The 27,016-nt window shown below is 53.8% G+C and overlaps 1 protein-coding gene across 3 annotated transcripts in view; it reads left to right on the plus strand.

Moving 5' to 3' along the window:
* Window positions 1-3,071: 3,071 nt before the first annotated feature.
* The window catches only part of SGSM1 (small G protein signaling modulator 1), a 29,714-nt gene continuing 5,769 nt past the window's right edge, over window positions 3,072-27,016 (plus strand). Inside the window, exons 1-18 of one of the 3 annotated variants that reach the window (XM_062504248.1) lie at window positions 3,072-3,090; window positions 3,200-3,243; window positions 12,857-12,932; window positions 16,203-16,365; window positions 17,074-17,226; window positions 17,732-17,799; window positions 17,938-18,083; window positions 18,497-18,628; window positions 19,146-19,270; window positions 20,690-20,757; window positions 21,134-21,297; window positions 21,650-21,779; window positions 23,028-23,198; window positions 24,069-24,207; window positions 24,460-24,524; window positions 24,878-25,023; window positions 25,572-25,700; window positions 26,106-26,288. In XM_062504248.1, the coding sequence (XP_062360232.1) occupies window positions 3,072-3,090; window positions 3,200-3,243; window positions 12,857-12,932; window positions 16,203-16,365; window positions 17,074-17,226; window positions 17,732-17,799; window positions 17,938-18,083; window positions 18,497-18,628; window positions 19,146-19,270; window positions 20,690-20,757; window positions 21,134-21,297; window positions 21,650-21,779; window positions 23,028-23,198; window positions 24,069-24,207; window positions 24,460-24,524; window positions 24,878-25,023; window positions 25,572-25,700; window positions 26,106-26,288 (2,121 nt within the window). The remainder of the gene's footprint in view (window positions 3,091-3,199; window positions 3,244-12,856; window positions 12,933-16,202; window positions 16,366-17,073; window positions 17,227-17,731; window positions 17,800-17,937; window positions 18,084-18,496; window positions 18,629-19,145; window positions 19,271-20,689; window positions 20,758-21,133; window positions 21,298-21,649; window positions 21,780-23,027; window positions 23,199-24,068; window positions 24,208-24,459; window positions 24,525-24,877; window positions 25,024-25,571; window positions 25,701-26,105; window positions 26,289-27,016) is intronic. The other 2 variants (XM_062504249.1, XM_062504250.1) reach the window with 2 other exon arrangements.

Here is a 27,016-nt window from a genome sequence, read left to right on the forward strand (position 1 = left end):
GGGTTGGGTGTGGGGGCTCAGGGTGGTCCCTGGGCTGGGGGGGGAGTGAGCAAAGATTGGGACGGTCCTGGCACAGCCCCTGCTCCTGAGCCCGGGGTGGCTCCTGGGGGAGCAGGGTTTAACCTCCTGACCAAACACCATCTCGAGGCATAAATAACAGAACTGAGGCAGCTGGGGTTGTAGCAACTGTGAAAAATAATGGATAATAGATAATAGCTCTTTCTCTGCTGCTGACCCTTCTTTTCTGCAGGTGGTTTACGTGGAATGGCTCGGTGTGACAAGTGGGAGACCCCCCTGTGCCCACGTCCTGCTGCTGCTCAGAAGGGCTCAGCAGATGGGCTCAGGCACTGCCAGGGGTCTGCGGGGTCTGCGGGAAACAGGGACAGCCCCCAGCATCCCTCGAGCACTGGACAGAGACCTCTTCCCCAGCGTGGAGTGTTGGCTGCTGAAACTCTGGCGCGTTTAAAACCAAGATCCTTTCTCTCCTGAAGAGCCTCTTGTTTCCATCACACCCGGGGGGACAGAGCTGGGCCTGCAGGAACATCCACGGCCGGACTATTCCCACAGTGCCTGAGCTATTCCCACAGCCGCTCGCAGCCGGGGCCGTGCAGGGTTTGCTTCGCAGGGATGCGCACGCTGCTGTCCGTGCTGGGAGCTGCCTGTGCTCAAGCACGGACCCAGCTCCGCTTCCCAGGCACGGCTGATGCCCCGCTGCAGCCCGGGGCTGAGCCGAGCCGTCGGTTCAGTGCCTCCATCCCTGCCAGATCCCCCCGGGCTCGGGGAATGAGCCGTGAATGCTCCCGGTGCTCCCGTGCCGTGCCCCTCCGCTCCTCCGGCAGCGGGTCAGGACCGCGCTGTCAAATCGATGAAAGGAGAGCTTTGAAATCTCCGTGAGGTTTTTAGAAGCTGCAAGGTGGAAAGAGCTGCTGGAGGTGGGAGGAGGGCAGGGGGAGAGGTGATTTGGGGAGATCATGGAACGGTTGGGTTGGAAGGGACTTTAAAGATCATCCGGTTCCACCCCTGCCATGGGCAGGGACACTTCCACTTTCCCAGGGTGTTCCAAGTCCCATCCAACCCAGCCTTGGACGCTTCCAGGGATGGGACAGTCACAGCTTCTCTGGGCACCCTGTGCCAGGGCCTCACCACTCACAGGGAAGAATTCCTTCCCAAGATCCAGTTTCTACACCTAAGACGTTGTGGTCAGACACAGTCTGTGTGCTGCCTCATCCGCTTACTTCTGCTTTTCCCGTTATTTTCCTTATTCAAAGCACAAATCACTTCAGATTGAAAATGCAGAGTTTAAATCCAACTCAAATCAGATTTAAATTTGAATATCCATTGCTTTAGAAGTTGTTTCTAAACACCACAACGACTTGATCAACAGAATGCTTTTATCCCACCTGCCCATCTGTGCAGGGAAATGCAGGGGAGTGAATTGTGGTCTTAAAACAACTGTCCTGTTAAAGCCACAGAGGCAGCAGTGGGAAGTTTAATTTAATTAGCATGATACTCAGAGATGCAACTTAATCACATTAAGTATGGATCAACGTGCTTTCATTTAAGCTCTCCAAGCTCCAGAAAACAGAGGCCAATCGTCTCCCACCTGTCTTTAATCCGGGGACAAGCAGAGTTTTCCAAGGAAAAGGAACCAGCAAGGCTTGTGGGGAAGCTTGTCCCTGTGTTTCTTTCAGACGATTTTCTCCCAAAGATTCTGGGACCCATCTGATCCAGCCATCACGTTCCCCCGAGCTGGTTCCATTTGTGCTGTCACCACCTCCGCTAACGGGTATTTAACAAACAAACAAACAAACAAACAGCGAGAAGCAGAGTACACGGAAATACGGATACGGCCCAGGCTTCCTCCTGACCCCTGGGAGATCCAGTAGGGACTAAATTCGGATTAATCCCGAGGCCAGAGCTCCCTCCTGTTCTCCTGCCAGCCTGGACAGCGGAGGGATCCATCGGGATTATGGTCATTAGGGCCACCGAGGAGGAGGAGCTCCGAGGCAGAGGATGCAGCCCAGCTCTGGGGGCACTCTGGGGGGCTGATCCCGTGTCCCTGCGGTCCGTGCCGGGGTTGAGTCCCGATGGCAGCGGGGCCAGGCGGGGCCGTGCCGGTGGCCGCCGTGCAGCACGGCCGGGCGCCGCTGCCCTCGCACTAACGCGGTTTGTAGTTATTGGAAACTGGACTGCGGAGGAGCCAGGATGCTGTTTCTATGGAAATGTCCTGGAACAGTAAACGAGGGAAGAGGAAAACAGAAGAGATGTTAATGATGCTGCAGGCTGGGCACTCTCCGAGGGGCTGTGATTGTGTGATTTTGAGAGGAGGCATTGGGGGTCTCCAATGGTCATTGTCACCTTCCCTCTGTGCTGGAGCTCACCAGAGCGATCCTGGACGGCTCCCGCCTGAAAGGACGTGGTTGTTTCTCCCCTGCCAGGGACCCCCAGAGCCCTGAACCCCTGTCCGAGGCCAGACATTGCCCCAGCGCTCCCCATGTGTGGGGACACCCCCAGGACTCTCCCTGTCCCGTGTCACCCAGCCCTGCCGCCGCCATCCCCGGGCATCTCGGGGCTGGCTCGAGGGTGCGAGGACCTGGCTGGGGAAACGGGGATCAGCTGGGGAGGGGGGACTGGTGGCGACCCCGGGAGCTGGGGGACGGCTGTGACGGTACCATGGGACCGGTCCGGGTTGAGACACCCGCGGGAGCACCGGCCTGGACCCGGTAACCTCTCAGGCCGCCGCTGACGGGGGCTGCAGATGCCGGGAGTACCGGTACCGGGGGCACCGTGGATGCCGGTGCTGCAGGTACAGATGCCGGGAGTGCTGTGGATGCCGGTGCCGGGGGTACCGGTACCGGGGGCACCGTGGATGCCGGTGCTGCAGGTACAGATGCCGGGAGTGCTGTGGATGCCGGTGCCGGGGGTACCGGTGCCGGGAGTACCGGGATGCCGGTGCCAGTCGCGGATTGGCAGCGGCGGCGGCCCCTCCCCGGCGGGGCGGGGGGCGGTGCGGCCCCGCGGGCCCGGCCCGGTGCCCGGCAGTCTGCGGGCGCTGCGGAGCGAGCGCGGCCATGGCGGCGGCCCCGGCGGGTACGGCGGGCGGGGACCGGGAACCGGGAACGAGAACCGGGAACCGGGACGGGGGGTGGCGGGGCAGGGCTGCACTAAATGGGTCTCTTCTCCTCATTTCTCCCCGCAGAGGCGGAGACCCGGCAGCGGCTGCTGCGTACCGTCAAGAAGGAGGTGGGTGCGGGACCCCCGGAGCAGCCCCGGCCCGGTGCCCGCGGGGAGCGGCGGCTCCCGCCCGGGGACAGCCCCGGGCCCGCTCGCCCGTGGTATCCGCTGGCTCCTGCTGCCACCGCGGGTTTAAGAGCCCCCCCAAAAACCAGCCCCGAGCCCACCCGGGCGCGGTTGCGGGTCCGGGGAGGGCGGATGAGCATCCCTGCAGCGCTAGTGCCCGGCATCCCAGCGCTCCGCATGCTTGGAAAATCGCCTCTGGCTGAAGGCAGAGCACGCCACAACTTGGGATTTTCCGCAGGGGAAAAAAAAGGGGCGACTCCCGGTGCTGCGTCCTTCCCTTGGGAGCGGGGATGGGACGAGCCCTCCCGCAGCACGGCGCTCCCGGGCAGGGCGGGGGCCAGCGGGTGTTGGGGACCCCGGCCAGGAAAATGGAGCGGGGGGGGCTCAAATATGCGTGCCCAGTGCAGGGTGATGGCGCTTCGCATCTCGCTGTGCTTCCTCTTCTCAGGCATCTTTTACTCTGTTAGTTTGTACGTTGTTTTATCCGTGTTTATCCCGTGTGTTACACCTGAGCCGGCGGTCCGTCCAGTCACGGAGCCCAGTCCCGCCCGGTACCGAAGCGCTGGGTCACCGTGAGCTGCTGTCATGTCCTGCCCACGTTCTGTCCCTGCAGGTCGCATCCCGAGATGCCGGAGAGGGGTGGGCTGCGTGTGGTGTTTTGTTTCTGGTGTTACGAGCATCTCGCTATCCCGTTTGCAGGCTCCCGGGAGAGGAAGACACTGCTTGGAGTCGGGAGAAGCAGAGCTGTGGGTGGTGGGTTTGGGGAGGGTGACAGCGCTGCCCATCCAGAGCACTTCCCACCTTTAATCCTGTGCCGGGTGTGGTGCTAAAGAATACTACTGGTTGCCTCAGCAACAGCTATTAAACCAGGAAAAGGGTATGACATTTATTTAGCGTTGTGGATAGAGCTGCCACCTCATTATTACTGTCTGTGGCAGCTGCTGCAGGGTGGGAGCCAGGGCTGCTCCTGGCTTTCCCCAGAGTCTCTCCTGTGCTGGCCTTCAATGCCTGGCTTTGCTCCTTCCCAGAGCTGTGTGCTGGGGGAAAGTGGAGCTGGTACCTCAGGGAGCAGAGCTGGGGTTGGTCCGTGCCCTTCTGCTGGATTTTTGGGGAGATAACGTGGGTGTGGTGAATGTGAGCAAAGTTTGAGGGAGGGAAGGGGTTCGTGGGGAAAACCCCCCTGCTCTGTGAAGTGCCACCATGGTGCTGTCACCCGGGTGCTTGACACGCTCCAGGCTCTCTCCAGCAGCCCCTTGGTGCTGACACAGAGCAGAGGCTTTTTCCTGGTGATCCCATTGTTTGGGATGTCGGTGTGGATGTGGATTCCCTGCCTTTGTAGGTACCAGGTGGTTGCCATTTCCTTGGGATTTGCCTTCCACTTGGCCCTCCACTCCTGCTGGAAGTGCTGATGTTGGACAGAGGCTGGGTCCATAGAGGACCTGTGCCCTCCTTTGCTCTGGTAGGAATTAAAAATCCTGTAGGTTATGGAGTTAATTATTTAGCACCATCCCTGAAACCAGGAGCAGGTGTGGCATTCTTGTACTCCCTGCCCATGCTTTTTGGTTTTTCTTCTTCTTTTAGGCTGACCTCAGGATAAGTCAGGAGCTTGTGCAGACTCCAAGGAGCAGTAGAAAGGGCCACTTGCAGAAATTCAGCATTTTTATTTGCCCAGTCCCAGAATTTTAACCTTTCTCAAACCTGTATTATTCTCATTTCATGAGGCTATGCCTGGTTTTGCTCCAGCTGGGGCTCTGTGTGAGCTGCCAGGGCCCTCAGTGCAGGTGAGCCCAGCTGAGACCAGGCACAGGCAGGGCTGTCCCTGGGGAGCTGTGCCACATCTGTCACCCCAGGGCCATAACTGAGTGAGGCAAACACTGGGAAGAAGGTCTGAATCGAGCAGGGACAGAAACAATAAACTGGAATTACCCAGGGCACTGAACAGCCCTCAGTATTTGGCTGTTGCCATGGTTAAGGCATTGGATTCTGGAGAAGTCCTGTGCTGCAGTGGATGTGCAGGTTGAGATGAGCTGTGTTATCTGTCACCATCTTCTTCCTCCACCTCCCCCCCCCAATATGGTCATAATAAATCAAATCAACCCTGGAAGCTGCAAAATTGACTGTTTGTCAGCAGGCTGCAAGGGAAGGAGTGAAGTCTGACTTTGTGAGGCATCCTGTGTCCTGTTGTGCAGGACAAGCAGCATGACCAACATTCTCTGATTTTTTTTTTTTATCAGCTAGAACAAGGCTTTTTTACAAACCCAGAGCCTGAAATACCCAGGTTTGGAGGGGTGTGGGTTTTCAACTAGAAGTATTCCCCTTGCAACCTGTGCTCTTCCCCTTCTTTTACAAGTTTTGTTTTGAGCAGAGTCCTGAGGTGTGTTTTGAACTCCCTCCAGGCAGCTGCAGGGCACAGAGGAAGGGAAGCAGGTGTTACCTGTGCAATCCACCTGCACACGTGGCCCTGGAATGTGAGCTGAGTGAAAAGCTGAGTGCTGTATGAAAGCAAACAGTCATCTTGGTCGTTCTTCTGCAAAAACTTAGTTTATGTTTAACTTGCCACTCAGGAAGCAGCTCTGAGTCTTTACTTGTCACTAACTGTTAAACCTGGATTGAACATTTTGCTGCCTGTTCCTAGAATTCTTTCAAAAATTTGGGTTGACCACAGCCTGCTTGTCTCCTACCAGATATATAGTTTATTTTTCAGTAGCTGGAATGATTGTCACTGTGTAGCTGTTGACTAATTCCTTCATCATGTGCCATGGGAACAACAGTCAGTCTTTTCCTCCCACCCTTTCAGAGAAGCCCCTGCTTTGCAGCCATGTTGCCTGGTTTGTGGCTAAATAACACAAATGACTGGTAAGAGCAATGTTTTTGCAGCTTGGGTTTGTTTTTCTGTGTGCCTGCCATTCCAAAATATCAGATTGCAGGCGTCAGTGCCAGCTATTTCATTCTGGATAGGTAGAAAATTGTAAATTAATTTAACGTTACTAGGATTTGAAAAATTAATGTTGAGAGCTTTAAGTGTTCTCAAGGCCAGTTTATTACAAAAAAGGGAAAAGGCCTTTGTGTAGCTGTCAAAAGTGTTCAGGCAAGATAAGGATGAGGATGATGAGTTTCAGGTTGGTAATGAAAGCTGCTGTTGGCAGAGGGATCCTCTGATGTCTCTCAAGCACCCAGGGCAGCCTTTTTCAGATATTTCTGTACCAAGAGAGAACAGAGGGCCCTTAATGCAGCATTTCTCGATTGCCTGCATCGATCTGCTCTGAAGAGCAGCACTGATCACTGGGGACCATTTCCTCTCATTTTAAACATAAAAGCAGGGCTCTGCACAAGAGCTCTCGTGCTCCAGAAACCCCTGGCTTTGAGCCTTCATCCCCAGAGCAGGTTCATCCCCTTTCTCACACTTTCCCTGGGCCAGGGGACCCTCTGTCCTCTGCTGCCAAAATATCCTGCCCTCCTCCCTCCCAGCATCCTGGCTGTTGCCATGGGAACACCTGGCTTTGCACAGATCCAGGACTTGAGGGCAGTTTGGAGCTGGAAGTTGCCCTGGGTTTCAGCATCATCCTTTGCCACGTTTCCGTGAATCCAAAACGCTCGTCAGGGTGACATGACTACCTGGGAAAAGCAGGAGCTCTGGGATGTGGTGGGAACAGAGCCTGGCTTGGTGGTTGGGTGACACAGAAATGACTAAAGTTTGCCTTAAATGTTTCCTTAAATGTCTGTATTGAGCATTTCCAGCGAGCCCAGTGCCCACAGATGGCGTGGAAATGTGCGTTTGACAAGCACAACAGGAATAGAACCAGCTACAACGTGATCTTAGGCAGCTTAAATTAGTGTTGCAAGCACGGATTTTTGGCCAAAAGTTGATGCTCTGTGGAGGAAATCTGGTGCAAAACACCATCAGTAAGTACACGTGGCTGGGATAACCCCTGTGTCCCCCAGGGTGCTATGTTGCATTATGGATCCTTCCATTAATATATATGAAATTCATTTCCCAGCATACTGCACAAGTATTCTGAGTTCTTCTGCTCCCTCATCCCCCAAGGAGCTTCATCCCAGTCCCCAGCTGTGAGCACATGTGGTTCTTGGGGAAGGGCTGGGCCTGGAATTCCCTCCTGTATGTCACGTGGAGGATCCCTCAGCTGCAGGAGCTGCCATGTTTTATTCAGAAAGTGGTGATAAATAATGAAATAAGACTTTTAGAAAAGCCAAAGGTCTCGGTGGGCTGGAGGGTGATCGATGTCCCTGAGGCAGCAGCAATAGGGAGCTGCCAAATGGCTTTCAAGGCAAGTGCCTGGTGCCACCAGAACTGTCCCTGTGCTGTCCCCTCGTGCCGGGGGCCACCAAAATGTCCCTGGATGTAAATGGTGCCCGTGCCCTGCAGCTGGGGATGTTCTAACTGATCCAAACACAATTAATTGGGATTTTTTTATAGTGGTCAGCCAGTGAACTCTTGGAGAAGTGGCAGAGCGTGGCTGCAGCTCGTGGTGGTGCTGAACAGTCAGTCTGGCACTTGCTTTTGGGATAATCAGGGTGTTTGTTGCTGGAAAGATGAGGAACGTGGTAATGCAGAAGAGACAGGAAATCCTGCGGCACCGAGTTTGAAAATGTGAATTTTATCAACAAGGCTGCTAAAAAAGGGTGTTGTGGCAACAGGACAGGCAACAGGCAGACATTTCATTTTCAAATGAGAAGATAAATGTAGCTGATAAAAGGTTTCAGTCTGAGAATTTCTGCTTTAGCTATAAAAGTGACTTTAGCTCCAGCAAGGGCAACGTGATAAAATATCCCAGGATTTCCATCCAGCATTCCCTGCACACAGAGACTCCTGTGGGCACCAGAAGGGTTTGGGGTTTGGAATAATGTCTTTGTGTCCTGTAGCTGAGCAGAGATGCTGTACTCACTCTGCCTTGGACACCTTTGGTACATCCAGCAAAACCAGGCTTACATTCCTGCTGGGAAATATTCCCCTGCAGTGCAGGGGAGTCTGTTTGTCCTTGCAGGTGCAGCCCTGCCTGAGGATGTCCTAATGTTGCATCCAGGGATCCTTCAGCATTTTGTAGCTCCTGAGAAGTGACAGTGCTGCAGTGTTCCATGGACACACAGCTCCAGAGCTGCTTCCTGTGGAGGTTTTCCATGGGAAGAGACCTTGGCTGGGAGAAGCAATTACAGGAGAGCTTAGAACTACATCAAGGAATGCCCACGTGCACTCCTTGCACCAAAAGTGACACGGAAAATGGGATTTTTTTAAGTGCAAGAGTTAACTTCAAACACATAATCAAAGCAGTGATGAGAATGAGAAAGCTCCAGCTTGGGAAAGAATTTGAAAAGCAAATGTATAAAAGCAAATCAAGCTTAAAGCCTCTTTCATCAATGGATTGGGTAGTTTTGTTTTGTTTTTTTTAATTATTTTGTTTGTTTGATGGCTTTTGAGGGCCTGATGGTTCTCCTGGGCCAGGTGGACTGAACAGAACAGTGAACCTGGAAGTGCTGGGTAAATGTTTGGGCTCAATGCTCTTGGAGGTCTGTTCCAACCCAAACAATTCCATGATTCTGTGATGAATTCTCTGACTCTGAGGGGGTACAGACAGTGCAGCTTCCTGGCTCTGGCAGAGGTGGATGTTCAGAGGGAGCAGGAGACATCTCCATCTCCATTTTCATCTCTATTTTTTTGCTGTAAATCTTTTGGGTTTGGGATAGAATGCTCTCCCACTGCTTTGGCTCCAATGTGTGGCTGCTGTGCCACATTTTTTGCTCATCCAGACATTTTTTGATGCTGGATATTGCAACCAGGCCCATTCCTGGATCTGGTCACCTGGAGCATCCCCACAGCTGCCCTCAGCCTGTTGCAATGTGAGTGAGCTTGACCCTGGAACAGGACTGGGAAAAGGATCTCCCTGGGAACTCTGCATCTGGCTTGCTGTAAACGATTGCACAGAGTTATGAGCATGGCCAAATAGACAGGAGGTGCTGTGCTTCCACAGAAATGCCTCAATAACCAGTGAAAGGCTGTGCAAGAGGCAGGAAAATAGATTGCAATCATCCCTGAATGGTCCAGAGTTCTACAGGGTTAAAATCTGACCAGGTAGAACAGTTGTGAGTGAATATTGCCTTGGTCTAATTAAACCTGCAGTTCTTGTTTTGCTCCTGGTCCCTGCACCTCGGTGGTGGCTGTGGCTGGGACAATATTTGGCTTGTTCCAGCAGTGTAAATGACAACAGGGCTGGGTGACAGCAGAGCTGGACTTTGGATGTTGCATATCCCTGGGAATTCTGTAGCAGAGAGGTCTAAGCCTTCATCCCTCCCTGAGACCTGGAGTTGGGCAGGTGAGGGTTTGATTTCACTTTCCAGGGGCACTTGTCCTGTGCTCACAGCTGGAGCCAGGGGGGTTGTTTGTGCTGTTGTGGAATACTTGATGATAGTCCTCTCAAGTTTACCTACAGCTAAATTATTAGTTTCTGTTTTAATTTCTTTTCTAATAAAAGAAGAGCAAACATCTCATTTCCCTAGACTGGCATGAGATCCAGAGTGGGCAGCTTCATCTGTTGGGATTGTTCTGGCTACAGCCTGAGAATTAGCATTAAAATGCTGGAATGCAGCAAATTCAGAGGCTGTTCAAGTCCTCTCTGTGGAGGGAGCCAAGTGTGGCTGAGCTGATGTCCCCGGGGTGTCCCAAACGCTGGGAGATCCCAGCTGTGGTGGTGGTGGTGGTGGTCCCAGCTGGCTGTGGAGGGCTGCTCCCAGTGGGAGAGTCCTTTGGGGTCTGTCAGGACTTTCGGGGTTCTCTGGCTCCGAGCTGTCCCGTAGATGCCAACTGTGTCTGTTTGGGCAGATGTAAAATGGTTTTGATGGAAAACTTTCTTGGTACGTAGAGAAAGTTGGGATGTCTTGGCTCTATTCCCTGCGAGTGTTGATTCTGATCCCTGGAAGTGTCCAAGGCCAGGTTGGATGGGGTTTGGAGCAGCCTGGGCTGATGCGAGGTGTCCTTGCCCATGGCAAGGGTGGAATGGGATGAGCTTTAAGGTCCTTTCTACCCAAAGCATTCCAGGATTCCAAGCTATCCCTTGTTTTGTGTTGTTGGTCTGTCTGGCCTCTACCTGCTGGGGCTGCTGTTTGTGTTTGTCAAACGCTTCCAGTCCTTTAGACTTCCATGATTTATTTTTAGTGCTACAACCTCAGCCAACGCAGTGCAAATTTTTTTTTTTTTCTTTTTACTTTTAATGAGTAATTTTCCACTAAACTGTGTCTCTTGAAAAGTGTTTTGTTTGTGCCTCGAGCGTGCAGGTGGTTTGTGCAGTGTTGGCACTGAAATGCTCTGTCAGAGCCAGATCCTGCTGTCCTGGATGGTCCCCAGGCCATGGACAGGCAGATGGTCACTGCCCTGGGGAAGGCACTGCAGGCATTGTGTCAATACATTGAAATTTCAAACAAATGTTAGAATATACTGCTTATATTGGAATATTTCCTGGTTGAATCAGAAGCTGGTAAAGACATAACTCTGCACATTGATTTTTCAGGTATATTTTGGTGGGGGTTAAAAATCCTAGTACCACCAGTGCTGCCACAAGTGTACATTTAATATCTGTGTGTCATCATTTTCTGGGAGATCAGTTGGATGTGTGAGAGAGAAGTGCTGTGTCCTGCTGAAAGAGGAAGCTCAGCCTGCCTGGGTGAAGCTCAGGAGCCATCTGGACAAGGGTGGCTCAGCCAGTTGGGAGAGCCAAAATTTCAGGGAATCCCTAAGGGCCCCAAGATGTGAACTTCCCTACCAGGGCTGCTCCCAGAGATGGTCAGGGATGGCTCCTGGGCTGGGCAGGCTGCCAGAATATCTTTGGTGGACAGGTGGAATTCCAGGTGGAGGAAAAGGGGCAGCTCTGGGGAGCACCTGGGCGCTGGTGGACACGAGGTGTGTGCTGCTTCCCATCCCTGATCCACCCCTGCAGCCAAGGCTGGGGGATGTGTGGGAGACAGAGGCTCCTCTCCTCTTCCTGGGACTTGCTCTGTCCCTGCTGAAATGTAAAATAAAATGGTGCTGGAGCAAGGATTTTGGATGCCCCTTTACTGGTTCCCCAGGATGGGAAAGGGGAAAACTGTAGGTGGGAGGTAAGGAATGAAGGAGCACCAAGAGGTGCCCTGACCAGGGACACTGAGGTGGAAGATGGAGCTTTATCCTGGTCCCTGGGCGGTTCCTGCAGGTGGAGTCACTGCTCTGAGCACAGGGTTGGGATGTGGGAGGTGCAGGAGCTGGACCATGCTGTGCCAAGAGGAATTTCCCAGCGCTCCCAGCACTCCAGTCCCGAGTTCTACATCTCAGTGACATTCCTTACTGTGACTTCCTGACTCAGTCCCAGCTCATCCGAGCTGCTGGCACCCAGGGAAGTCTCAGGGCTCTGTTAGTCACCGAGCAGGGAGCAGTGCTGGGATCTCACCTGAGGGCTCTGACACAGAGCAGCTCTTGGCTCAGAGAGGACTCTGCTCTTAATCCATACTCAAGATTTCCTTTATGGAGCTGTCAGCCGTGCATAACTGACCTTGATTATACCTTGCAAAAGAGTTTAATTCCCCAAATGATGCCATTAAAGGTCTCTCATTCATGCAAGGTTTACTTGACTAAGTCTTGACCTGCTGTATTTCCCTCCTCCCTGTGCCCCCAGGGAGAACACTTTGCTAAGCAGAGCCTCCTTCACACCCTCAGCTCTGTGCTGGGAACACTTTCCCCTGCGTTTTCCAAAACCAAGATGTTTTAGAGGCACTGGAAGATGAGATCCAGGCATGCTGGCAGCTGTGTTTGAAAGGAGAAGTGGTTGGGAACTGAATGTTTAAGGAACAAAGATTCAGCTGGGCTTTGGCTGGTGGCAGCAGGATTAGGGAGAGTGACAGCTGGGGATAGAAGTCACCACTCTGCTGCCAGAGCCCTGACTGGCAGTTCTGACCTCCTGCCTGCTCCTTGCAAAAAATACCCTCCCAATTTGTGTGGGGTCCTATTTGTTTTTGCCCCCTAATCGTGTCCCTGATGAGCACTAAGTGACAGCTTCCTCCAGATCAGCTGAGTGCCAGTTGTGAGTCAGAGAGGGCAGAGCTGCTGGCACTGCTGTGCAAATGGAATTCCTGGGCACAGCTGGTGCCAGGTGATCTCTGAATTAGGCACTGATGGATAGTTGCAGTCATTTGGGACAGCTGTGTCACAGGAAATTTGTCAAACAAAATGAGAGAACAGAACAGTGCTGTAAAAACCTTAAATATGATTTTTGGGTACCTTTATTAGGTGACTTTTATCTAAGGTGATGCTCAGTTCCCTCAGTTAATTCTCACCTCATTGTTTTCCTACCATGAAGTTTCTCAAAAATGAAACAACCCTTTTTTTTTATACCTGACTTTTTGAAATGGCTGGTGGTGCTCAGCAGCCAGACCTGCATCAATCCTCCACAAAATCTCCTGTGCCATTGGGAAAACCTGGAAGCAGAGGAGGTTCCTGTGCACCCACCTCACCCCAGGGCTCCTTGCTCTGGTCCATGGCTGGAATTCCATGTTTTCACCAATTGCCTCTGTCCTGCAGGTGAAGCAGATCATGGAGGAGGCTGTGACGAGGAAGTTTGTGCATGAGGACAGCAGCCACATCATCTCCTTCTGTGGTGAGTCTCCCATGCTGGCCTGGACTGGGGCTTTTGGTGCTGTGCATTCCCTGCCTGGGCTTGTGCCATTCCTGGGAATATGCTCCAGCTTCAGCACCTTGGGCTGGGGAAGTGGGGAGTGCCAGAGGATGGGATCCCTGAGGACTTGGTGCTTAAAAGACACAGGGAGGTGTCAGAAGAGGGAGGGATGCTGGCAGTGTGTGCAGCCGTTGAGGAAGGACTAGAAATAATATTTTATTTTTAAATTCCCTTGAGAATTGATTTCAACTGAAAGTCTATCAAGTCCAAATCTTTACTTTGCTGTTATGGAATAGGAGTTTATGGAAAGGAGACTGGGCTTTCTCTTTTCCTGCTGGGCCCTCACATCAAAGACACTCAGGAGCCTGTTCCCAGCCCATGGCCCCAGTGTGGCATCAAAGGAGCAGAGCAGACTTCCAGGTGTGACTCATTCCCTGCTTTTCTGTGCAGCACGAGGCTCCTCAGATTGGGATTATTTATAGGCTCCTGCAACAGGGAGCTGAGGCATCCAGGCACAAAGGGTTCCTTGGTTCCTTCTGCCCTTTCCCTGGTGTCCTCCTTCTGCTCCATCACTGGAATGGTTCCTGCACCTTCCCTGGTGTTGTGACTCTCCGGGAGTCTCTCGGTGAACTTATAAATAACCTCTTTCCCTGCCAAGCAGAGCGTGCTGCAAGCCTGGCTGTGGCTGCCAGAGCTGCCCTTTTCCCTGGAGAGAGCTGCCTTCCCAGCAGAGCCCTCCTCACGGAGCCCTCTGCGCAGCCAGCGTAGCCCAAACCCCTCCGGATGGAGCCAGTGGTCTGGCAGGGAAGGGCAGCAGCCCCCGGGCCCCTCTGGGTGTTCTGAGAGGGGGTCTGGAGCAGACAAACATGAGCTGGCATCTGTCACATCCAGGCTGCCCTGGGAGGCTGATGGGGAGCCAGCAGCAGGGCTGTGGGAGCCCAGGGTTTGGTGTCCAAGTCAGCCAAGGCTGCTCAGCCCGAGGGGTTTGGATCGTGTCAGAGCTTTGGGCAGCTCGGGAATATCTTCAGTGTTTTGCCAGAAGTCAAAGCTGCGCCCTTACCTGTGTAGCTGAGCAGGGCCCCTGCACCATGTGTGTCTGCTGTAGATTATATCCTGTGTATCCCAACACAACTGAGCTCCAAAACTCATCCAATTTTAAAATCCTACCATTAGCCCTGGATTTAGTGGGGCAAGGGGAGAGTTTTTCCTATGGAAGCTGCACATTTCCCTGTAGTTTTGCCAGCTGGAGTGGTGTTTTGCATAGGTTCAGACCTGGCACTGGGAACAGATGCTGCTGACAGCTCTGTCTTGATGTTCTGTGCCAGAGGCCTTTCAAGAGCTGAGATTTCTCCCTGCCTGGCAGGAGCTGGGATGTGCTGCCCACGACCTGAACACAGAGAGAGCACCAGAGCTCCCATTTGTCTGCTGGGAATTTGGAATGGATATATGGAATTTGGTGGCATTGGGAGCTCACTCTCATGGGAGTGCAGCTGGGCAGGAGCAGCCCTGGCTCCTCACCCCTCCCTGGGTCCCTTGAGCTTTCAGCACCTGCCTGAGCTGGGCACTCCAAATGGACACCCCTGGGTGCAGTCCCAGGCAGGTGGGCATGGACCAGAGTACAAATGAGGGAGATGTTGGCTTTTCTGCAAAAGCCACGGAGCAGTTTGTGTTTTATTTTATTTGTGGCCGTACATAATCCTGGGGCAGGTGGAGCCCTCTGGGTTTTGAGAGGGCTTGTGCAGGACCTGGTTTCAAAGCCAGATGTCCATGCAGTGGCTCTGCCTGGCTGCTGGGGGTCGGCAGGGCTGGGCTGGCCCAAATCTGTTGTTGTTCTGCCAGCACAGGCTGTGTCTCACCACCCCTCGGATGCTGCTGCTCGGCACCGAGCTAAGCTCAGGCACAGCAAGGAGCAGGGCAGGATAATGAGCCTCTCCCAGCCTGGGAGCTGCTGTGATGGGGCTGCATGGAATGCCTTTTCCCATGTCTCCATGGAGTTGTTCAGCTGTAGGGAAGTGTGCCTTTCCAGGCAGGAGGTGAAGAAGCATTCAGTGGGCTCGGCTCAGCAGCACTGGCTTCCCAGGGAGGAGGGAGCAGAATTTGTTGTCAGACATGGATCAAGGAGCTGAGGACTGTGGGTCCATGTGATTTCTCAGTGCTTTGATCAGCCTGTTTAATCAGTCTGTGTTTGGCACTAGACATCCATCCTGAGCCCTCCCAGGGGACTTTGGGAACGAGCTGCCTGTGTGTGTTTTTCTGTGGAGTCATTGCTGGTTCCCGGGATCCCTGCTCACCATGGCAGGACTGGGAAGGTGTCTGGGACTGTCTGGGCACTCACTGGGGTTTGGTGAGTGCCTCCGAGCAGAGTCCAGGACATGGAGCCTTCCATAGGGGCTTAATGAGACCCCATGTCCCCAGGTGCCAACAGAGTTCCCAAAGCCAGACTGAGCTGCTGGCATGGCCTGTGGTTTATCCCCAGGTTCTTTGTTCCTTTCAGCTTTTCAGAAAAAATGTTTGTATGAACACCAAGATTTTTTGGGGGGAAATTTCCCCATTTCCTGTGCTGCTTTAGAAATCCTCATTGTACCTGTCCTTGTTCCTGAGCTTTCTCCTCCTGACTCATCCCATCCTCACTCCTCCTGTGCCTATCCCTCAGACTGGGCTGAAGGGAAAACCTCAGGGAGATGCTGGCTTCTCCACAATCCACAAAAAACCCACAAGGAGTGTGTCAGCCTGTTTGCCCTGCACAGCAATTGCCCTGCCTGGAGAAGTTGTGCTGCTTGTTGTTAATTCCCGTGTGGGATGGGTTTACAGTTTCCTGAAGCCAAGGTGGGGGATGTCTCTGCCTTCAAATTTACTGTCTGAGGAGTTTTAGGAGCTTCCATCCATGGAAGTGTTCAAGGATAGATTGGACGGGGCTTAGAGTAACCTGGTCTAGTAGGAGGGGTGGCGATGAACAATCCCTTTGTGGATTCCTTGTAGTCCCCTCAGATCCTGGGAGGTGCCGTGAGGTCTCCACACAACCTTCTCCTCCCTGGGCTGAACAGCCCCAACATTCTCAACCTGACTGTAGGGAAGGTGCTCCTGAGGTTGGCCAAGCTGGGTAGAGCATGGTGCTAATAAAGCCAAGATCACGTGGTGCTAATAACTGTGCGTTCCACTGATGGGCCAATCACTCAAAGAACTGGACTCGATGATTCCTGGGGATCCTTCCAGCTGGGAATATCCTGATCGTGGGGCCTGTGCTCTCTGCAGCTGCTGTGGAATGCTGTGTGCTATTTGGGCTGAAGAGGAGGGCGGCCGGGTTCCTGCGCAGCAACAAGATCGCAGCGCTCTTCATGAAGGTGGGCAAGAGCTTCCCCCTGGCAGAGGAGCTCTGCAGGAAGGTGCAGGACCTGGAGCAGCTCATTGAGAACGTGTAAGGCACCAGCGTGGCTGCCAGTCCTCTCTGCTCGTTCGGGTTTTGGGGTGGGAGGTGTGGTTTGGGTCCAACTTGAGCCTCCTTCAGTCTTCTGCTGGGTTTTTTATATCTTGACCAAACTTGTTCTAGGGGACTGAGGTGTGGTTTAAGCATGGGTGGACAAGTTCTCTCTTCCCCTGCTCTGGTGCTTCAGGGACAGCTGAGCACGCTGCTCCTGAGCTGTCACTTTATGGACCACATCACCAAGCCAGCTGGAACCACGTTTGGCCTGTCTCAGTGTGCAGGGCTTGAACCTGCAGTAATTCAGCTGCTGTTTGGGAAAGGATTACTCATCCTTGGACAATTAGCAGGGAGATGGATGGAGCAGCTACCTGCGGGCAGGAATTTTAAGCTGTCCTAAGATGAGCTGCTCTGCCTGTGAGCTCAGCCATGGAAAGATGTGTGGGCTGGAGGAATCTGCTGAGGAAGAGCAGAGTTCTGGGGGGGGACTTTAGATTTAGTGGCCTCTGGTTTCAAATGCAGCTGAGGTCCATCTGGATTTGGGGATAGGAAGCACCTCCAGAGCTCTGTCCCAAGCAACTCCCTTGGGTCCTCCAGCCACCTCAGTCAGCACCCCAAAACCCTGGTGGTAGGAGTGCCCTGGGCTCCCTCAGAGTTCAGGGATGAGCCTGTGGTGTCGTTGTCTCTTGTCTTGTACCTCTAAAGGCGAAACCAAGCTCAGGGGGTCCCGGAGAATGTGCGCAGGGTGCCCAAGATGCCAAACCTGTCTCCTCAAGCCATCAAGCACCTCTGGATCCGCACAGCCCTCTTCGAAAAGGTCCTGGATAAAATTGTGCACTACCTGGTGGAGAACAGCAGGTGAGCACAGGCCACCCATGTCCCTGTCCGTGGCACTGGGACTCAGCCACACCAATATCCACGTGGGGCGTGGAAGTCCCTGGATGGCACAGGCCAGGTGTGTCACTCAGTGCCCATTGTGGGGACTCTGATGGATGCCCTGCTGCTGGTGACCACTGTGCACTCCCTGAAGTACAGACAGGCCACGCTGGCCCTGGTGATGGCTGGGTAGTCAGGGCTGCATTGTCCTTGTCTTCTGGGATCTGCATGCTGAGCTGTCATGTCCTGGGACAGGTTAGTTAGGAGATGGTGATGCTTGCAATGTGCTGCAGGAGGGTTGCTGTTCCCCAGGAATTTCTGTTTTGGACTTCTGGGCAGAGTCCAGGACATGGAGCCTTCCACAGGGACTGTTTAGGGTTTCTTGCTCTCTCCCCATCAAGAGGAGATACCAACAAAAAAGGGCATGACAGGGATTTAAACCACTGTCTATGTGCTCCACCATTCTGCTGTCCTTTATTTCTTCTAGTAAGTACTATGAGAAGGAAGCCCTCCTGATGGATCCTGTGGATGGGCCAATTCTTGCATCTTTATTGGGTAACACTTCCTTTATTTGCTTTCCCTCCTTGCTTTCCAAACCGGTGCTCCCAAATCTGTGATCTGCAGATCAGGGAAGTGACCGTGGCCGTGGGATCAGGGATGGCTCCCTTATATTTGGTGTGTTCCTCTCCACAGTGGGGCCCTGTGCACTGGAATACACGAAGATGAAGACTGCTGACCACTTCTGGACAGATCCCTCTGCAGATGAGCTGGTCCAGAGGCACCGGATCCACAGCTCCCACTGCCGCCAGGACTCGCCCACCAAGCGCCCGGCGCTCTGTGTGAGTGGGGGATAAACCTCCCTCTGCTCCTCCCAGGATCTGGGATCCCTTTGCTTGTGGAGCCCTCTGATGAGGGAAATCTTTGAGGCAGAGGTGCTGGGAACGTGGCCCATGAGAGCCCTGGTGTGTCAGCTCCTCCTGTCACTGCATCCCAGGGTCTGTGTGCCTTGGGACCATCGTGTATGAACAGAAAGCTGAATCTGCTCCGTGCATTGCAGACAAAGCTCACTTCTGGGGCTTCTCTGAGCTTGGACAGAGTAGGAATCCCCTTAGAGGGCCCTGAGGGAAAGATTTCTAGTAGTGACTAGAAATCATAAGTGTGTTAGTGAGGAGGGAATGAGGTTCAAGAGAAGCTTTTGGGAAGCCAGAGGGTGTCTGTGCTCACCTCATGTTTGTGGGGGTGTCTCTTGCAGATTCAGAAAAGACATTCCAGTGGCAGCATGGATGACAGGCCATCCCTGTCTGCCAGGGACTACGTGGAGTCCCTGCACCAGAATTCCCGAGCCACTCTCCTGTATGGCAAGAACAACGTCCTGGTGCAGCCGGTGAGTTCCTGCTGGGAGACCTGGACTTTGAAACACTGCTCTGCTCCTCAGCACCTTGTTCCATCCCAAATTGCTCTTGGATGGAGGAGGAAAACACGTTTTTAACCTGGGAAGACAGTGAGTGACTGTCTTTGTGGAGGTCTTAGTGATACAGATCCTCCTGGTGGGAAGGAAGAGCTCTGCTCCAGTCTGGGTAGAAGCACAGGCTCCTGTCCCTGCCCATTCTTTACCACAAAACTCCTCCTCCTATCCCATCCTGCTTCTTGTAGTCAAATAAATGAAGTGCAAACTGCTTTTAGGTGGAGATGTTAATTTTTCCTTGATGGGCAGCTGCTCTCAGCCCTTTTCCAAAGCCTTGAGGTGTCCTGGAGTCTCTGTGAGGAGGTTTTTCAGGGACACAGTGGGTTTCTCCCTGGTGTGACTGGGTGGGCTCAGGTGAGGGGCTACGACTGGGCTGCAGGGCTTTGTGCTTCTGGCACCTTCCAGCTCACTGTGTCGCTGTGTTTCTCTTCCCAAGCGAGATGACATGGAGGCAATCCCAGGATATCTGTCCCTTCACCAGACTGCTGACATCATGGCACTGAAGTGGACCCCCAACCAGCTGATGAATGGCTCCATGGGGGACCTGGACTATGAGAAGAGGTGACTGGCTCTGAGTTGTCAGCCAGACCAGGGGGGGAAATGTTCCCCTGGGTCAGAGTTTGGATTTGGGATGCAAAGCCATCACTGTTTTTTCCCGGAGCAAAACCATCATCCTTGAGCCTGTAGTGGGAGGGAGGCAGGGAGAGGGTGGCAGGAGGTAGTGTGAGATGTGTCTCTGCTGGGAAGTGGGGCTTGCTCCAAAACACACAAAGTGGTTTCATTTGTTGCCCTGAGAGATTTTCTGAGGGGAATGCCCTCTCCTCCCTCCCAGTGCACTCTGCTCCTGGCTCCAGGAAAGTGGGAGTGTTTAGGACACTGATGCATTGACCCAGAGTAGAGATCTTCAGCAAAACTTGGTCTCAGTTTTGTTCATTGCCAGTTGTAGGTTTTTTGGGTTTTGTTAACCTGTGTTCTTTTCCTTGCCCCTTTCTTCTTGGCCCCTGGGCCATTCAGTTCTGCCTGAAACCCTCCCCTAAAATCTGTTTTCATCTCTACACTCCTTTTCTGAGTTCTTGCCTTGGGCATCAGCCTAAACTCTAAAAATTCCCTATGTCAAGACGTGACCAGGGAAGAGAGGAGGCAGATGGCACAGTGAGTATGACTGTACAAGGAGTGACTCGTGCACACCTTCCTGTCCTTCACGAGCTGTTTTTAATGTTATTTAAGCACTATTTTTATGAAGTGGCAGATGCTGCTGCTGCTGCTGCTCAGAATCTGGAAATTTGCTTTGTTGCAAAGAAGTGGGATGTGATTGAGTGCTAACACTGTGGGGCAGCAGTTCTGGGCTCTCCACAGGAATGAACCCTGCCTCTCTGCTCTGTCTGGTGGCCACCAGCTCTCCCAGCTCTCCAGCATGTTCTTTATTGCTCAAACACCTCGAGGTGCCTGAACTGCTGAGACAGTTCTTGAACAGAAACAGCTGAGACTAAAACTGTTGTGAGTTCTGAAAAAACCCCACAAACTGTGAGGGTTTATTTCCCCTCCTTGGGGCAGAGCAGCAGCCCAAGCTTGGACCTCAGTGCACATTTCCTTGGGGTCCCAGGGCTGTTCTTCAGGGATTCTTGGGGTGCTGAGCTCTGCAGGGCTCCTGTCCCTCCCTGCAGTTGCCAGGATCCATGGACACATTTCCTATGTCTGGGAACAGTGTGACTGCAGAGAAACCAGCCAGGGCAGGCAGGACAGGGCTGGCCCTGGCTGAGCTGAGGTGGCAGGGACAACTCCTGCTTCTGGAGGGATGTCACTCATCAGGCTGGCATCACTGCTCTGGGATCTCATCCTGTGATGGGATCTCATCTCAGCCTCATTTCTGTGGCTTTGCTTGGTGCCAGGGGATCTGGAGCAGGATTTGGAGCTGCTGTGAGCAGCAGCAGAGCCTCTCACGCCCTTGAGGCTCACAGCTTCCCTGTCCCTCTGTTCCAGTGTGTACTGGGACTATGCCATGACCATTCGCCTGGAGGAGATCGTGTACCTGCACTGTCACCAGCAAGGTAAGGCCAGAGCTGGGGGCTGTGACACCCTGCCATATGGTCCCTTACCTCTGGACATGGTTCTGCTTTGGCTCCCTCCAGGGCAGATGCCCAGAGCTCTGGGTGGTCACTGTGATTTAAGTGCTTCTAGAAAAGTCTTTTCCCCAGCTCCTCCTGGCTGTGATGCTTGGCTGGGAGGGCTCCCTGCAGAGCAAGGCTCTGATTTCCAAGGGGGTGATCCCAGCAAGCCTTTACCAGGGCCTGCCTTGTCCTGGACTTAGAGAAGAATCCACACAAGGAAGAAAATCCTTATTTTCCATTCCCTGAGCTTTTCCTACCCTCTGCCTGTGCTGTTTCCCTCACTGATGGCTGTGCCTGCTCTCGCTGTTGCCAACAGTAGACAGTGGTGGCACAGTTGTCCTGGTGAGCCAGGATGGCATCCAGAGGCCACCTCTGCGCTTCCCCCGTGGAGGACACTTGCTGCAGTTCCTGTCCTGCCTGGAGAACGGGCTCCTGCCCCACGGGCAGCTGGATCCACCTCTCTGGTCACAGCGGGGAAAGGTGGGTGCCTGTTCCTGCTGGGGTTCCCATGTGTCCCCTCTGCCTGGCAGTAGTGGCTGCTGCGTTTAAAGCAGCAAAATTAATGTGGTTGGGTTTAGCTCGTGGCCTTGCCCAGCTAAACAGACCCTTCTGGACTGCTGTGGGGGGTGGTGTGGGAGGGCTGCCCATGAGGGTTTGGTTCTCTGGGCTGTATTTACCCTGTCCCTAGCAGGGTTATGGATTCACCTGCCACTGGAAACTTGTTCCAGGGGCTGCTCCAGCCCAGGGAATGTGCAGACATGGCCAAAGCATGGAGGGCAGGAGCTGGGGAAGGGAGTGGGTGGCTGGTGAAGGGCACATTCTGCTCCCCCAGGGAAAGGTGTTTCCCAAACTGAGGAAGCGAAGCCCCCAGGGCTCCTCAGAGTCCACGTCCGACAAGGAAGATGATGAAGCCACGGACTATGTCTTCAGGATCATCTACCCCGGGACGCAGGCAGAGTTTGGTGAGTGCAGGGCGGGTTTGGGGAGGTTGTAGGAGCTGGGACGCGGTGCTGATGGACATGGGATAAACCAGGAGGGGGTTCCAGGGGATGGGCTCTGGTTGTGCCAGTGCTGCCTGATCTGAAATGTCAGCATTCCTCCCTGGGAGGGTGGGAGGCCCTGGCACAGAGAAGCTGTGGCTATCCCATCCCTGGAAGGGTCCAAGGCCAGGTTGGATGAGGCTTGGAGCAACCTGGGATGGTGGAAGCTATCCCTGCCCATGGCAGGGCATGGAACTAAATGATCTCTAAAGTCCCTTCCAACCCAAACCATTCCATGAATCTGTGTTGGATTTTTTTTGTTGGTTTCTTTTAACTTCCACTTGCTACTGAGTCCTTTGTTTCTGCAGCTGCACAACAGCATTAATGGTCAGGGAAAAAAAACCCTCTTACGCATAATTTCAGTAAAAAATTCACTTTGGTCACTTGGGGGCCACCTTCTGCCATCACAAGCCCCCAGGGCTGACTCTTCTCTTGCTGCCCCTAGGCTGCACTAAATCCAGTGATGTTCCTTCAGTGTGGCTTCTGCAGCACAAAGGGGAGGTCACAGCACCCTGCTCTGGGTGATGTCAGGCTGCACCCACCTGTCTTCAGTCCCTAACTCAAGGGAGGGGATGCTGCTGGATTCTCCAAACCAAAAATGCCTCTTAATGTCTGGTGAATGATCTGAACCTGGCTGAAATGTCTGTATATTTGTCCTCACTCTTCTGTGGGAGGCCAAGAACTGTTTTCTGACCTCTGGGGGCATCATAGGTGACTTTATAAGGGGGAAAGCATGAGTTTTAGGTAGAAGACTTGTAGGGTATTTTTAAAAAAAGCTCTGAAATGTGATGGAAACTTTTTTTTCATACATTTTGGAGGCTATGAGGGAGAAATTACATCCGCTGTGACTCCTCCATAACGTCAGCTGAGATGATACTTGGTTCTCCCTGCCTTCAGCTGACTAACACAACTCAGTGAGTCAGATAAAAACCTGATTGAAGCTAAAACAGCAGATAGAGAGTGTCTTTCTGTGTCTGCCTTTTGATCTACCCCTTAAAATTCCATGCTGGGGGCCACATTTTCTGGGAAACGAATTGCTGCCATCTCCTCAGCTGGCATCATCACAGCCTGTGCTGTTCCTCAGCCAGGGGTGGAACTGCATCATTTTCTCCACAGACTCTTCCTTTCTCCCCTTTCATTGGTGCCTTTGTCCTCTCTCTGTGTCTTTAGTTGCCATTAATGGTGCTTTTCACCCATTCATTGCACCTGTGACTGCTGGGAGAGGGAAGATCCTGAAGATTCCAGCTGGAAGCAAGATGGTGGTGATCCCTAAATGGTGTCTGAGTCTCCCTGGCACATCCCGAGCTCTCCATGCTGCTCTGGGCACGTCTTGGCATCAGAGTAATGAGCTGTTGGTTTGGTCTGGTACTCAGCTCACCTGTGTTGTCACTTGAGAGGTCCTGCAGAGCTGTCCCTGTCACCACTGACTGTCACTCACCCATCATTGAGGGGTGGGAATGATTCAATATTTTTCCTGCCAATGTCGTTTATTCCTTATCACAAGCAGAGAGAGCCAGTGAGACCAAGGGAGAGCGAGGACACATTTGCCCAGCCAGAAGACGAAATTTCTACCACAATTTAATTTCCAAGGAGGAGTAAAAAAGATTATTCCTCGTGACCTGGGCTGTGTGTGGGTGGTACCTGAGCAGGACCCCAAGGCCTCTACAGGAGCACTTTGAGTTTAAGCAGGGATTAACAAGTGACAACATGCAGAGCTCCTGCTGTCCCTCTCAACCTTTTCATCCAAGTCTTCATCTCCTGCCTTGTGATTTGGATGCTCCCTTCTTTCCCTGAACTTTGGATGGGATCCTTTGAAGGATGGGCCTTTTCCCTTCCAGTAATCTGCGCTTCCTGGGACAGCAGCTGATTTCAATCCTGTTTTGTCTCTTCAGTCCCTTCTCTGGAGCCTCTGCATTGGGTGTTGAGTTTCTGCTTTGTTCAGCACAAAGCAGTTTAAGATCAGCTTTCTAAATTAACTGGTTAATTAGAAATAGTTCTCTCTCATCAGTGCTCTTTGCTCCTTTCCTTTCTCCTGAGCTCACCAGTGCTGTGATTCCCTGTGGTGGGTCCTGCTTGGTTGCTGGAGCCTCCTTGGGAAGAGTGGGATGCTGCATTTGCTGATGAAAGCTCTCTTTCTCTTGGGCCCCTGTAGCTCCCTGACTCCAGGGCAGTGCCAGGCTGTAGCTGATGCTCCTCTCTGCCCTCCTGCAGTGCCCCAGGACCTGATGGATGCTCCAGGGGCTGTCCTGCCACCCATGTGGCAGCCCAGCACCCGCAAATCCTCCTGCTCCTCCTGCTCCCAGAGCGGCTCCTCCGACGGGGGCCCCGCCAATGGCTGCAGCCACGAGAGGTACGAGGGCACCTGGGCACAGCAGAGCCAGGGCTCAGTGCCCAGGAATCATGGCAGGGTCATGGGATGTGCCTGAGGTGAGGCTTGTCCCTGCATCTCCATAGCCTGGCAGCAGGAATTGCTGCTCTGAACCCAGGCACCATCCCTGGTGAAACTCTTCAGGCAAAGCTGGATCTGTGGGATCAAAGCCAGGCTTGAGGGGATGCACAGGAGCATTTTCTCCCATCATATAATGTGTGTTTTTGTTGGCAGAGCTCCTCTGAAACTGCTGTGTGACAACATGAAGTACCAGATCCTGTCCCGGGCTTTCTATGGATGTGAGTACCTGTCACACTGCTGCTGCCTTGGCATGTGTGATGGGATGAGGGATGAGGTCCTGGGCTGGGAGTGGTGCTGGGGCAGCTGGCAGTGGCCGGTGGAGCTGGGACCAGCCTGCTGCACATGCTCAGGGTGGGGAGCAAACAGCTGGACCCTGACTCTCAGCCTTGAGCCCCGTGAGCAACAGCACTGGGGGTACAAGACCAGGGAACCTGTCCCAGTAGATTCCCTGCTCCAAGGGCTGGGTGTGGCTGCAGAGGGTCTCCCCCAGGGCTCACCAGTGCTTTCTCCTGCTATTCACCCTCGTGTTTCCTGAGGTTTCACAGCTGAGGGTGTGGTGTTCCTGCTGCAGGGCTGGCTTACTGCAGACACCTGTCCACAGTGAGAACTCACCTGTCAGCGCTGGTGAACCACAACATCGTGTCCCCTGATGTCCCCTGCAGTGCCAGCACGGGGCTCACGGTGGACATCTGGCACAGATACCTGCAGGACAGCTCGGTAGGGCCATGCCCTGGGGACACCAGGCTCTGCTGGGATCAGGGAGCCCAGGGCAGTGTCACTGAAGTGGGTGTAGCATGGGGAGGTGGTGAAACACGTCAAGAGGCTCCTCAAGGAGTGAAGTCAGCCAGGCTGTCCCAGGCTGCACAAAGCCTGAGGCTCCTAATTCCTGGCACGTGAGAGCTGAGGAGTGAACACTGCTCCTCTTAAAGACCTTCTGCTCAGAGCCTGCCTGCAGCAGTGTCTGTCATCAAGGTACTGCTGTCCTGATGTGCTATCAGGTCAGAGGCACAGCAGTGGCCCTTGGTGACTTTGGTGGGCCACTATTTGGTGTGGAGAGCCAAAATGTCCACCCACAGCAGCCCCTGGCTCTACTTAAGCCCAGGCAGGGTTCTGAGGGATCATCTTCAGCAGATGGGCAGCTGGGCTGGGGTTGGTTGGGGTCTGGGAGTGCTCTGGGTGCTGAAGGGTGGCACAGCCAGGCTGGGGACACCTGTACCTCTGATGTCCCAGCTGTGTCTGTGCCCTGACCCAGGCTCTTCCCACAGAGCTACGAGGACCAGGAGCTGCTGAGGCTGATCTACTACGGTGGGATCCAGCACGAGATCAGGAAGGCTGTGTGGCCCTTCCTGCTGGGCCATTACCAGTTTGGGATGACGGAGGCAGAGAGGAAGGAGGTTGGTGAGGGTGTGCTGCCAGCTCAGCAGCCCGCTGTGCTCCCTGCTGTGCCCTGGTCCTGCCCCAGTAGAAGGGTCTGTTAGCAGAGCCCACCCTGTGAGCCCACTGGGCCTCATGTCCACTCTGGACTGGGCTTTAGGAGTGGGATCAGCAGGAATTGATAGAGCCAAGCTTGTCACTGGCGTGCGCAGCTCCTCATGTTCAGTGCCTTGTGCACCTTGAGAGGGCAGGAAGGAGATGGATGGGCATTTTTCCATCCAAATTTTGGCCACGTTTCGTGGATCAGGCACCGTGCAGGGTAAGGGCGACTGTGTCTCACGAGCCACAGTTCACACAAATGTGAACAGGTTTGGGGGCTGTGCAGGGACAGCCATTCCCAGCCCCTGTCCCCTCCTGTGTCCCAGGCTGACGAGCAGACCCGGGCGTGCTACGAGCACACGATGGCAGAGTGGCTGGGCTGTGAGGCCATCGTCCGGCAGCGTGAGAAGGAGTCCCACGCTGCAGCCCTGGCCAAGTGCTCCTCGGGGGCCAGCCTGGACTCCCACATCCAGAGGATGATGCACAGGGATTCGACAGTCAGCAATGAGGTGAGGGTATGGGGGGGATTGGGCAGTGCCCACCTCTTGTCTGTGCGGGGTGGAGACACGGGTTCTGCCCACTCTCCTCCCCTGATCTGTGCCCACCTGTGTGTCTTGTTCCTCACTGTATTCTGTGGAAGTGTGGTACTCATTGCCTGGTGTGCCTGGGGCACACCAGGATTAGCTCCATGGAAGATGGTTACAAGTAGGGGTGAGGAGGAGGAGGAGGAGGAGCGTGTTTCTGGCACTAAGAGGCTGTGAAACAGGGCACTGGGCTTCCTGGCTCCCTTTTGCAGCATGGAAGAAGCCTCAGCACACCCTCAGTACAGTGTGTCATCCATGGGGACACCCAGCAGCTTGGGACTGGCTTTTAGCAGTGCAGTGAGGAATGAGATCCACAGCCCAAACCAAAGGGTGTGGAGGGAAAAACCTGTGAAAGGAAAGGCAGTCCTGGGAACAGAGTCCAGGGAGTGTTTCCATGGGAGTTTTGTCCTTGGAGGAGAAGAGCCCAGCATAGCAGAGCATTCCCTGACCTCAGGCTGCTGGCCCAGAGGCGAGGGGAGGTGAGTGCTGGAGACTTGGTCTGCTTGCCTCTGGGAACTTTGTGAGGGTGCTTTGGGAAAGAGATGAGCCCAGCCCCAGTCCTGCAGGCTGTGTGTGTGCCCAGAGAGGGAGAGATGCAAAGAAGGCAGGTCTAAGCCAGGGACAGGGTGGAACTGGATGATGCAGCTCTCAGG

The sequence above is a fragment of the Cinclus cinclus genome, chromosome 17 (genome assembly GCF_963662255.1).
Source record: "Cinclus cinclus chromosome 17, bCinCin1.1, whole genome shotgun sequence".
Classification (NCBI taxonomy): Eukaryota; Metazoa; Chordata; class Aves; order Passeriformes; family Cinclidae; genus Cinclus; species Cinclus cinclus.